The sequence below is a fragment of the Acromyrmex echinatior genome, chromosome 17, assembly GCF_024713525.1.
Source record: "Acromyrmex echinatior isolate Ae372 chromosome 17, ASM2471352v2, whole genome shotgun sequence".
NCBI classification, from domain to species: domain Eukaryota; kingdom Metazoa; phylum Arthropoda; class Insecta; order Hymenoptera; family Formicidae; genus Acromyrmex; species Acromyrmex echinatior.
Genome location: NC_141868.1, coordinates 6,120,671 through 6,134,310, shown reverse-complemented (window position 1 = coordinate 6,134,310; position 13,640 = coordinate 6,120,671). Strand labels below are relative to the sequence as shown.

General features: G+C 33.8%; 2 protein-coding genes across 8 annotated transcripts in view; one reads left to right on the top strand and one right to left on the bottom strand.

Moving 5' to 3' along the window:
- The window catches only part of LOC105145343 (26S proteasome non-ATPase regulatory subunit 1-like), a 121,097-nt gene that overhangs the window by 86,914 nt on the left and 20,543 nt on the right, over positions 1-13,640 (top strand). For 2 of the 7 annotated variants that reach the window (XR_015547921.1, XM_087415052.1), the window contains exon 4: positions 8,867-10,973. The exons of 3 other annotated variants lie outside the window; for them this stretch is intronic. Coding sequence is in view for 3 of the 4 variants with exons in the window: in XM_087415052.1 (XP_087271178.1) it covers positions 10,928-10,973 (46 nt within the window). In the remaining variant the exon portion in view is untranslated. Of the gene's footprint in view, positions 1-8,866; positions 10,974-13,640 lie in introns of those variants that run through there. 2 more of the 7 variants (XM_087415051.1, XM_087415053.1) reach the window with 1 other exon arrangement.
- LOC147906925 (uncharacterized) lies at positions 10,966-12,351 on the bottom strand. Its single transcript, XM_087415048.1, has 2 exons — positions 11,804-12,351; positions 10,966-11,028 (listed from the first exon to the last, which is right to left on the bottom strand). Exons 1-2 carry the CDS (start codon positions 12,164-12,166, stop codon positions 10,981-10,983), a joined length of 411 nt encoding a protein of 136 aa, XP_087271174.1. The 5' UTR covers positions 12,167-12,351; the 3' UTR covers positions 10,966-10,980.

The following is a 13,640-nucleotide window of genomic DNA, read 5'->3' as shown; positions in this document are numbered from 1 at the left end:
TCTTTATAATTATTATTCAGAAAATCACGTACTATTCGCGCAAAATGGGGTGCAGCACCATCTTGTTGTAACCACATTCTCTGACGTGTCACCAAATCTACATTCTCCAAGAGCTCTGGTAGTCGTTCCCTAAGTAATTCTAAGTAGGTAAATCTATCGACATTTTCCTCAAAAACATAAGGTCCAATAAGGTATCCATTAATTATGCCACACCAAACCATAATGCTCCATCGATGTTGATGGTCAACAGTCCTATGCCAGTGGGGATTTACTTCAGACCAGTAGTGACAATTGTGCCTGTTAAGCTGACCTTGACTGTTAAATGTAGCCTCATCAGAAAACATTACGTACCTAAAAAAGTCAGGATTATTTTCTGTCATTCTTAAAGCCCACCGGCAAAACTCAATACGCATTTGAACGTGATTTGGTCTTAATTCCTGAACTAAGGTGATGTGGTAAGCGTGATACTTCAGCTTTTTCAGAATTCGTAAAGCCGTTGTTCGTGGTATACCAATTTCCCTTTCAATTATGCGACTGCTAGTGTGAGGATCGAGATGAATAGCTGCAAGGACAGTTACAACATGAGGATCATTCTCGTCGTATTCGCGGTGTCTGCGTTGACGAGAAAGATGTCCACCGCGGGCTCTTTCAGTTAATCGGCGTATTGTCGTGTGATTAGGGAATCTCCTTAAAGGAAAGCGTTCAGCGTACAGCCGTGCCGCTGCACGATAATTGTTTTGACATTCTCCTAAAATCATAGTCATATCAACGATATGATTAGGAGGATAATCAGCCATAATGAACAATTTTAATCAAAATAGTAATGTTGTAATCTCTATTTCAATTTCCATAAAATTAAAACAAACAAATCTCGACAAGAATGAAACTGAAAAAATAACATTGAACAAATATTGGAATCGTCTAAAAAAAATTGCATTGGATAGTGAAAGTTATTAAATTTAAAATTTAAAGGCACACGATTTGTAGAGTCGTAGGCTATCTGGTTATAACTTAGTTCTGGTTAGTACTTAGTAGCGAAGTTAGTAGTAGTCCAATAGCGGGCAGTAGCGACCAATATGTATCCAGGTAGAATCGAGTAAAATCCAGTAGTGATCAGTAGTAGCCAAAAGTATCCAGTAATGGTCAGTAGTGTCCAGTACAGTCCAGTAGTGGCCAGTGAAGTCCAGTAGTGTCCAGTACTGTTCGGTTGTGTCCAGTAGTGGCCGATAGTGTCCAGTATTAGTCAGTAGTATGCAGTGAAGTCCAGTAGTGTCCAGTACTGTTCGGTTGTGTCCAGTAGTGGCCGATAGTGTCCAGTATTAGTCAGTAGTATGCAGTAAAGTCCAGTAGTGTCCAGTACTGTTCGGTTGTGTCCAGTAGTGGCCGATAGTGTCCAGTATTAGTCAGTAGTATGCAGTGAAGTCCAGTAGTGTCCAGTACTGTTCGGTTGTGTCCAGTAGTGGCCGATAGTGTCCAGTATTAGTCAGTAGTATGCAGTGAAGTCCAGTAGTGTCCAGTACTGTTCGGTTGTGTCCAGTAGTGGCCGATAGTGTCCAGTATTAGTCAGTAGTATGCAGTGAAGTCCAGTAGTGTCCAGTACTGTTCGGTTGTGTCCAGTAGTGGCCGATAGTGTCCAGTATTAGTCAGTAGTATGCAGTGAAGTCCAGTAGTGTCCAGTACTGTTCGGTTGTGTCCAGTAATGGCCAGTAGGATAATTTTCACCATATTGTATGTATGAAGACATTGCCAATAGTGTCCAGTAGATTCTGCATACAGTTGATAAAAAATTTATATTGACCTTCGAATGACCTTGAAAGTTTGCCGCGGTCAAGATGGTCAAGGTCGTTGACTTCCAAGTCCACTCAAACATTTATTCCCCTATAAATCCTCTGATGCTCAAAGAAAACAACGTCTGGACGATTTTTTAATATTTGACCTTCTGAAGGTCAATCTATTAAATTACAAAATATCATTTCGGACGTAAAATTTCCCGCTCTTTCCGAATCCGGTATTAAAAATAGGGGTTTCCATTTAAAAAAGTTAGGTTGACCTTTAAATAACCTTGAAAATTGAGTTCAAGGTCAAAACTAATATTGCACAAAGATGGCCCCCGTTGTCCTGAACAACTTTTGTTTGAACAATTTTTTGATACAGTGCATACTTTTGGAGATATTTGGGTGGATCGATTAAAATGGGCCACCCTGTATATTCTGATATTGAAAATATAAAAGTATATATCACTAATATTTGATTATAAAAAAACATATCTCTTTTTATTAAACATAGAAAAAAGAGGACATCAGTACACCTTTTTGTTATACGTAACAAAAAGAGATGAAGTAGCTACACACGTATGTGAATATGAATTAGAAATATATTTTATAATGTGTGTACACATAATGCACATAAAATATAATTCTAATATTCTGTGTTCACTAATAGACTGTGTTTATATTATATCTGCATGAAAAGCTAAGCATGAGTAACTTCTATCTGTTTTTATTATGGGCCTTCTACAATAACACATTAGTTACAAATCAGAAGTCAGAAGCTAAAAATTGATCAATCACAGTCAATTTTTAGCGTTTGACTTCTTATTTATGACTGATTTATGGCTTATAATTGTAAAAGATCCATTAATAATAAAAAGAGATGGAATAGAATACATATATATGTGCAATTTACGTACTGACAATACATGTTACATCCTAAGTTAAAATGACATTGGGAATAAAGGAAAAAGTGCTATTACATTACACGTGTATACATGTATTTCAAATACATGGTTGCATCCGAAAATATATCTAAGTCACAGTCAGAGTGTTCATTTAGTAAAAATATACTTATTGTAACTTGCTGTTAGTCAACGTACATTGACCTGTAAGTGTATATATTTGCTAAAACACTTTGAATATGATATACTTACATTTCATAAACGTACAGCATCGTACAGAAATTATGCATGTGACTATTGATTGTGTAATGTATGTTGTATATATATATATATATATATATATATATATACACATATATGTATAACATATATATTATATAGGGTGCCCAAAAAGACTCCGCATTTAGGAGCTGAATATAAAAGTGATTATAACTAATGGTAAAGGAATGTGAACTTGTATTGGCATGCATAGTACGCCAAAATATAATGCGTTGCCCTATGATTCACGTTCTACGATTCAATTACGACCATCCTTGTGCTATTACATAACGTTTTTAGAAAAAACGCTTCAGACAAAAGTTGTAAGGTTTCAAAGAAGCTATTTACTGATGTTCAGTTTTTTTTCTTCATTAGTTTTTTTGTTTCGGTTATGTCAAGCAATTAGCTTTTGATTCCATCATGACAATGCATCTATTCGCATTTCTCTAATTGCAGACGCAAAATTCTATAAATTGGTTCCGTAATTGTATTTCACCAAATTTAATAATCGAAATGCTTCTGCCAATAAATTAAAAATAGTCAGTACACGATAAACGCCTTTGACATTTATCTGCAACTAGCCAAAGCACGATTTACGGCATTTTGTTATAGCTAGTCAGCTCACAATTAACGCCTCTGACAGTGAATTAAATATAGTCAGCCCACGATGAACGCCTCTAACATTTGTCTATAACTAGCCAAAGCACGATTTACGGCTGTGGCATTTTGTTATAACTAGCCAGCTCACAATTAACGCCTCTGGCAGTAAATTAAAAATAGTCAGCCCATGATGAACGCCTCTGACATTTGTCTATAACTAGCCAAAATATGATTTATGGCTGTGACATTTTGTTATAGCTAGCCAGCTCACGATTAACGCCTCTGGCAGTAAATTAAAAATAGTCAGCCCACGATGAACGCCTCTGACATTTGGTTGTAACTAGACAAAGCACGATGTACGGCTGTGACATTTCGTTACAATTAGCCAGCGCACGATTAACGCCTCTGGCAATTATTAACCAGATATCTCTGGTATTACTTATTCTCGACTACGATTTCAAAATATTGGGTCATTTAAAAAGTATCCGCGGTTTTTTGTCACTAGATGGTGTTGACCATCAACGGATACTTTTTAAATGACCCAATATATACACTGTTATACTTTAAACATGAAATTATTAATATTAAAATAAGCAAAGGTCTGCAATCTTTTTTAATAGTATTTTTTAAGACATTACGGTTATTTTATTAATTTATGTAACATTTATGCAATATATAATATTATAAAATAATATTTTGTAATATTGTATTATATACCATTACATAAAATATCTTCCAAAAAAAGGAAATGTATATGTGTAAAAAAATGTATGATAATATATAAATTTCGTAAAATATTTTAATTAATTGTATTGCTTGAAGAGAAGACGAATGATAATAAATTTGGACAAATGAATTTTTCAAGCTCGCATAAAAATTGAAGTTATAAGAGATATCTATTAATTTAAAACTTGGACAAGCACATGGATGAAATTCAATCATAGTAACACTCAAAGATAAAATATTTTATTTTTTTTACTATTACTGAAACTGTTTTATATATTTCATATTGTGTGTGTGTGTGTGTGTGTTGGTGTATGTGGGTGTGAGCATGTGTGTGTGTGTGTGTGTGTGTGTGTGTGTGACAACAAATATGAATGTATGTCATATACTTGCTACCATCTGTTCTGTACACGAAATATTTTGATTTCTAATATGAAAAAGGAGACAGAGAGAGAGAGAGAGACCGATGCTTTAAATTTGTAATTTAAAAATATAACGAATTTTTCACATGTATAGTAGCGAGCATGTGACATTACATATTTTATGATCCTTTTCAATTAAACATACTAACCTTTTTAACCATTCTTCTTTTCTGCTTTTTCTCCTAATAGACAAAGATTTTGTCTTAGTCGAATCTTTTTGTCCCATCTCGAAGCACGAGAAACACTATAACACTATTATATACACACTGTAACACTCACACACACTATACACTATTATACTACACTTTACTTAGCACTGACAATGATGCTGTTACGCGGCAACGATGTCAGGACGCGGTAACAACAAAGACTCGTCTCGCGCTGTTTTTTATCGCGCGCGCAGCATTACGCCTAACGGTCAGTTCAGTAGATTATATCGGCGCACAAGAGAGTCCGTTTACTTTTTAGTATGTCAATACTACTGTGATACGATACGCTAAAGATCGATATCTAGATTGTCGAGTGAAACTTTGACAATCTAAATGCATCTTAAAAAAAACGCGTGCATTTTGATAAACATGTATCGAAATATTCTTCGACAGAATATATTATAGAAATAATACATTATTTCTATTTAAATATGTCTACATATATACATATATATGTAGACATATTTCATACATTATTATCTATGTATGTTACACGCACGCACGCACGCACGCACGCACGCACGCACACACACACGCACGCACGCACGCACGCACGCACGCACGCACGCACGCACGCACGCACGCACGCACGCACGCACGCACGCACGCACGCACGCACGCACACACACACACACACACACACACACACACACACTCGTGAATGAAACATTTTTTACTATAAATCCATATAGCTTTGTAAACAGTGAAAACATTTTATAAATCTGATATTTATATATTAACATGTTATTTGCTAAAAAATAAAACTTGATTCTTGTATGTTGCTTTTGACAAATTTCTACATTTTGAGAATGTAATAAATATGTTCTTATATTCAGTTGTCTGAATTGTTAATTTCTTTAACGTATCTAAAGATTCCGAGGAATTCGCGATGATGCTTGATATAATACTGTTTAATTTTGAAATAAATTGCTACATCTAAATGTAAATAGTAATGTGCTTGTTTTATATTTCTTTATAATAATTCTTTTTAAGATATCAATTGTTTGACAAATGATTGTATGACAAATTTATTATCCGGCATTTCTATTTTTTTAATATTTTGTAGTTTTAAATATGAATAATTTTAAATATCTGAGATGCCGAAGATCAGTTTTAAATATGAATAATTTTAAATATCTGAGGTGCCGAAGATCAGTTTTAAAAGCCTCCGGCAGAAAAACGGAGAACTGACAATTGTGTTTGCGATTTAAAATACTTTTACATCGTTTCGTATCTTCTATCGTCCTGATAGAGCGAGATAGAAAAAAACAAAAAAGGATAGAAGCTCGGAAAATCAGTGAGGCTCTAGGTACATCGAGCTCGGTCCGTCGAGCGCAAGACAACGAGTCTGTCCTTCTTGCTCTGTGTTCATTTGTTTCTTCCGATCAGAAATGCTTTCTCGGGTTTCTTGGCCACTCGGCGCGTATCAATCAGGGGCAAGGGGACATTGTAGGTAACCTACTATAGCTTTTAATAAATTATAATAATCATATTCCCATTAATCTATAATATAATATTTTATCAAAATATAATTAACGAGATATTAATCACGATTTTCCATGCGCATTATATACCGCGTTCAAATACGATCTAAAAAAATTCGGCGTGGTCCAGCGTATAAGATGCTTAACAGAATGTTGAAGATCCCACAAACAAATCCTATCTTTTCGTAATTCTGTTTTTAATTCGTGAAGTTCTTTATTAACATAATGGACCAAATATATTTATATATAATTATTAGAATTATACTTCTTCTTCTTCTTTTAAAAGTCTTTTTTTAAATCATCATTTATTCAATAGACAAATAAGAAATAAATACATTTCCCGAATATATAAAAATTCTGATAACGCACAAAATTCTGAGAGTGGGATGATTAATATATTTATAAGGATGACGCTCCAAAATAATTTTATAATATTGAAATTATTAGGTGTTGGAATTAATTCGTAGCGTTTTTTAATGAAAGAATGTTATTTATTTCACATGAGTATTAAAAAATACATTAATGAAAGTACTTCCCATCACTTGTAAAACGCTAAGTCTTTTTATGTTGTGCAATTTAAAAATAATTCTTTATTTGTCTATTGAATAAACTTGATTTGATATTTTTCTATTGTTAGTTTAAACTTTGTTAGTTAAAACTTTGAAAGTATACATATAATTTTAATCTGAAACCTAGAGGGAGGGGGAATCGCCCGTCATGAGCTGATAGAACGGACTAAACTGAGTTGGAAAATCTTCTAATATTTTGCAATTTTCGCAATAGTTAACGAAATATTAATTTTTAAAAATTTTTACGAATAAACGCGTTCGACCAGTTTGCTAAATATACATCCTTCAATCGCTAGACGCGCGGGGAGCGGGGAGCGGGGAGCGGGGATAGCTTGACAAGTGCACCTCCGCGCTATTCGAGTCACGATGTTTGGGAGCTCGCGGTGTTGTGCATGGCATGGGGCACTTACCAAACAGTTCTCGCTCCTTATTTGATGATCTTTAAAAATCTCGTTTCATATTGCGACCAATGCATAATGGTACATGTTTACATACACTGTGTGCGTATATGCGTGCATACATGCACGCAATGCTGACTCGACATTATAATAAAATAATAAATAACTTTAATTGTAATATTACGTTCGACCATGATGTTATCGCGTGATGCTGTTCTCGAAAGATTACCACAAAAGGCTGATGGGAGACGTCTCGTCAGCAAAGACACGCGGAAATAGCGGTACAATATAATATAAGCGGACTGGAATACCGATTCGAGGTTCATATTTGAGTTCAATTCAGTTCGGTCAAGAATCTTGCTCTCAATCCGAAATTACGTAAGCTCGATCGCAGTTCACAATGAAGTGTAACGCATCGGCAAATATTTAAATAACTATAAAACACGAATGCAAGAAAAACTTTCTTTTAATGCATATATATGCAAATCGAAACGACAGAGGGTGTGATTTAACAAATATTCTGATCCCGACGTTCTCACCGAAAAGTATCAATTACTATTATGAAAAATAATTCGTTCTTTACAATTAATTACCTTTAACGAAGGATGTATGTTTGTTAATAATCAAAAAATGTGCACTAATCATAAATTTAAAAAAAATGTGTTATTGAAAAATCGTATACTACACAAATAACATAATCAAAAATGCAATTTATAACATTTCGGAGAATATTATCTAACTTTCTTTAAGAAAAGTTAGAATGAAGAACCAATCTTTTTTTTTAACTTTACCTTGTAAATTAGTTAAATATACACGATAAACAAGGACATCTATTGTATAGGCCGCGGCTTAAATGCACGGTGTAAACGTGGCCAGTGATGCACGTCAAACGACCGAGATCGCCGAGAAAGCATTTTCGATCGCCTGAAAACAAACGATTAGGCGAAAAGGATGAAGAATGGCGCTGAGTGAGAACGAGCAAGACAGCAATAAAGAGTCCGTCGTCGCTTTGATCATTTATTTTCAAGCGCCCGAAAACTGAAAATGCCTTCTCGGTAATCTCACGACCGCTTAGCGTGTATCCATAACAGGGGGAAATAGACATCTAGATAGCATATAACTTTTGATAAATTTTAATAATCACACTCTTCCCAATAATTTATTTAAACAGCAAAAATGATATCAAAATGCAATGTGCGTGCGTACGTGCGTACGTGCGTGTGTATATATGTATGATCTCGCGCGTAATGTGTGAGATCAGAATGCCAGACATTTCTCACGGTTCCTTTTTTTGTATTTAAAAAAATTTTTTCTTTTAAATAAATAAGAAGTTATTAATGAATATATTTGGTGACATTTATTTCTATATAATAATTAAAATCATATGTATATTAATATATAAATTATACATATTGATATATAAATTATATCATACTATATTGTATATATATTTTAATATCGTGACTTATAACATATTTTTGTCACATTTTTTATAAAATCACAATTTCATATATGTTTTTGTGTAATAGATGTATCCATTTCAAAACAATACATGTTAACAATCTACAGTGGCTCAGGTGTTCAGCTTGTCACCTGATAGACTAGGCTTCAAATCTTTGCGTCGTCAGCATTATATTTTCCTACAAATGCTACAATGAAGAAAAAAACCTAAAAATGATATCGAGAAGTTACAAGAGGTTTACCGCATGATGCAGAAAAAGAAACAGAAAGAAAGAAACAATTGATAGATCTCACCCGCATCGGCAGGATACAGTATATTACAAGCATCGTCATTAGAAAAAGGTGGCGAGAACGAAATAATTACTTACAGCCACTGTGGATTGTTTTATTGTACAATTATTAAATAATAAAGGTTTGAGATAATAAAATGTTGTTAACGTCTATTTGGTATTTTGGAGCACTAGCATACTGCATAAAATATGATTACATGTTAGTTTTTAGCGCATTCTTGATGTATGTATTATCATGTTCAGGAACGCTTGTGATTTTTTTCTTGCATTTCTTGAAAAGATAAGTTTTGTAATGAATGTCATAAAATATTTAAAAATTAATGCGAATCTAGCGTGTTGTAAAAAAGATTCTTGTTTTTTTTTGTAAACTATTTCATTTCAAAATTAAAAACTTTTATAAAAGTAAATGAATGCACAAGAAAATCGATATTAGTATAATAAATAAGCACATCATTTATTTTTAATAAACAACTTTAAAGTAACAAAGGGCATATAATAAAATATTTTTTTATTATTTTGTACATAAAAATGTTTTATCAAGATGCAAAATCAAAGAAAACAATAAGAAAAATAGAAATTTAGATAAAATTTGAATTTACAAAATTATTGATACGTATATGTATACATTTTACAACTATATGTAGCAATAATTTAGTACATTACATTTATTTGTAAACTTCAGACCACTCTAAAGTTTACAAAGAAATTTAATTTACTAAATGACTGATACATATGAATGTAATGCGTATGAATACGTTTATGAACATTTTTGTTCAAATTTCTATTTTTCTTATGTTTTTATTTTACTTTGAAGTGTTGAGCAAATAATTTTATATATGAAAAAAAACAATGTAAAGACTTTTGCTTTCAAGTTATTTATTAAAAAAATAATTGATGCAATTATTTTGTATAATAATACCGATATTCTTATGTATTAACTTATTCTGTACAAAATAGTTTTTACCTTTAAAATTAAAGAAAATTAAATTTTACTAAAAAGAAAGAAGACAACCTTTTATAATAATCCCGATTTGCATAATTTTTTAAATAATTTGTTACATTTATTTTATTTTTTCTTTTCAAGAAATGCCAGAAAAAATCGAATAAAAATATATATATCAGTAATGTGCTAAAAGACTGGCATAGAATCACATTTTGTACAATGCATAAGCGCTCTAATTATTTATTGTAAAATTATTTATTTATTAAATTATCGATATATATAATTAAAGTATCGATCTGAAAAGATCGATAGAGTTTAAGTTATAAAGATCTATAGAGTTTAAGTTGTAAAATGTTTTTTTAAACATCTTTTTTAAGAGACAGTCCTGTACATACATACACAGGACGCAACGCTTCTTACAAAGCAAGTTGCCACGCGCAGCACACGACAAACACGTGGCAGTTCAATGCGCTGAACGCGATCGTCATCTGAACCGTCGTCCGGCACGGCGCATATAGTATCGCGGCAGATCGCCATGATTCGGCAGTCATTTTGTGTGTTCAGTTCTGAGGAACCACTCATCCGCGGCGGACGTGTCTCGAGTGCTTTTTCTTTTTATATCTTTGTGTTGCCAATTTAGATTAAGCCTTGTATAACTGTTCCGCGGTTTTGGACGACCTGTTTGTTCGTCCTGACGCGTGTCTTTACGGTGTGACGTAACGCAAGCGCCCGGTGTTCGCGCGGGCATTGCGTATTTATTTTGCATCTCCTATAAGACCGGAATCAGACTACGCATTGAAGACTGAGATCGTCTTATTCTAAGACGTGATTTGTATCGACCTCCTTATTTCGGGAGGCGAGAGTCATTAAGAAGAAGACGACTTCCTGTGTGAGGGATGGTGCGTGAGACCTCGCAGTCAAGTGGATTAAGATCTCGAAGACGTAAGTCCTATTCCTCGTAATTAGGTATGTGTACATTATGCATAATTGTACGTATCTGTAATGCATAACAATTTTCACCTCTAATAAGATTATTTTCGGTGCGATTACTGTTCGCATAGTCATCGTACTGAAGAGAATCTAATTACTGGTCGAAAAATGTACGATAGAACTTTCAATTCGCACACGGCGTGCGTTTTACGTTACGAAAGCCTTTTTCCTTCTTTCCTCGACTTCCGACATACAGAGACGGATAATGCATCGTCTACAATATACAGAGTAAGAAGTAAGAATAAGAAATTGACCAGTCGAATGCGAGAAGAATTATCGACTGTGATTGGTCAATTTTTTTACTCTTCTTACTCTATGTATTATAGACGACGCATAACAATACAATAATATGATACTGTGAGCTCTCTCTGGGAATCAGAAATATTATCGGGGAGAAGGGGGGGAAGGAAGAGGAATTCCATAATGTAAAACACACTTTGCACGCGAGAAGGCTCTGATCTACAGTAATAAAGTCTATGTAGGTGTCCCTGCTTTCACGCATGATGCGCATGCTGCATTATTTATCCTTGTTATTCATCGAATGTTAAACAAGGATAAATGATGCGTACCATGCGTGAAACAGAACACAACCTATATATATATATATATGTATGTGTGTGTGTGTGTATGTATATATATATATATCAACTTCGTGTATCTTTTATCTTTGTTATTCATTGAATATTGAACAAGGATAAAAGATATGGGTTAGAAAGGACAATTGACAGAATCGAATTCTGGAACCTTGTATAATTGTATTATATCAATATTGTATAACTTACTTTGCTCATATCCTCTTGCCGTGGATCTTTCCATTGCGTGTAACGCGAAATCATTTTCGGTTTCGTTTCCTCCATCATCAACGTCGCCGTCGCCATCGTTGCCGTCGCCATCGTTGCCGTCGCCATCGTTGCCGTCGCCATCGTTGCCGTCGCCATCGTTGCCGTCGCCATCGTTGCCGTCGCCATCGTTGCCGTCGCCATCGTTGCCGTCGCCATCGTTGCCGTCGCCATCGTTGCCGTCGCCATCGTTGCCGACGCCATCGTTGTCACCAACGATGTCGGAATTGTTGGGGTCAATGTTGTCAAGGGCACGGTTGTTGACGGCAAAATTTCCGGTGCCGTCGTTGGCCTTGACGATGTCATCGTCAGCCGATCAGGCGATTTTTTACCGGAGGACCGTAAGCTGCCTTCGCTTTTTGCTGAAAAAAGATAAATACTTGACCTACAGCGCCAGTCTAGCAAGCGCCGGCAGGATACGTATCGGTATCTTCCGCGCCGGTAAGATACGTACCGGCTCCGTTCGGGCCAACGGGATACGTTCCGGCTCCGTCCGGCGGGATACATGCCGTTTTATAAATAACGTGGAAAGCGATCAATTCGTAATGAATGTTGATTGTACTTTAACGATTTAACTGCATTCCAAATCGATCATTTTATGTCACCTCGCATATAAAAATTAAATTCTTTAGTGCTAAAACAGAGTAATCAGAGGGTGCATCCAGAAGCACGACCGCTCAGAGGGCTCAGTAAGCAATCGTGCTTTTTGATCGTGCCCTCTGATTACTCTGTTTTAGCACTAAAGAATTTAATTTTTATATAAAATGGTCGATTAAAGTAGAATCAACATTCAGTTGTATAACATGTATGTTATTGTTTATAATATGAGTAAAATAAATTCTAAAACAATACATACATGTTATACTGAATCTTGATTCTACTTTAACTGTATGTAAACTTAAAAAGATGAATAAAATTAATTTATAATATGAGTAAAATAAATTCTAAAACAATAACACACATGTTATACTGAATGTTGATTCTACTTTAACTGTATGTAAACTTAAAAAGATGAATAAAATTAATTTATAATATGAGTAAAATAAATCAAAACAATAACACATGTTATACTGACTGTTTGATTCTACTTAACTGTATTTAAACTTAAAAAGATAATAAAATTAATTTAAGAATATGAGTCCAATCAATTCGAAAACAATAACACACATGTATACTGACTTTTTTCTTCCTACTTTAAACTCTATGTAAACTTAAAAAATCTGTTAGAATTTATCTTACTCATATTACAAATTTATTTTATTCATCTTTTTAAGTTTACATACAGTTAAAGTAGAATCAACATTCAGTATAACATGTATGTTATTGTTTTAGAATTTATCTTACTCATATTACAAATTTATTTTATTCATCTTTTTAAGTTTACATACAGTTAAAGTAGAATCAACATTCAGTATAACATGTGTGTTATTGTTTTAGAATTTATTTTACTCATATTACAAGTTTAGTTTATTCTTTTTAAGTTTGCATCGCGCGCGGATGTCGAAGTTCGTAGAGTAAAGAGATCAAAAATTGTGATTATATTTATATATATTCCATGTTTATAAAATAACTAATACGAAAGGCATGTTAATGATATATACAGGGTGTCCCGTAACTTTTTGCCGACTGCTATTCTGTAGTAGATAGAAGTGGACTAAACTGAGTCAAAATATCCAGTACCATTTTGCAATTTCCACAATTGTTAATAGGATATTAATTATATTAAAAACCGTCGAGAATATTAGTTTCCAATTATTTTGTATTTAAGTACAACAACTTT

What these genes read in the sequence shown, in the direction of transcription:
- LOC147906925 (XM_087415048.1), bottom strand. Translation starts at nt 12,166, where the DNA reads ATGACATCGTCAAGGCCAACGACGGCACCGGAAATTTTGCCGTCAACA. An exon ending in GGCAAGAGGATATGAGCAAA is followed by an intron (nt 11,029 to 11,803) that starts GTAAGTTATACA and finishes TATGCATTACAG; the next exon opens with ATACGTACAATTATGCATAA.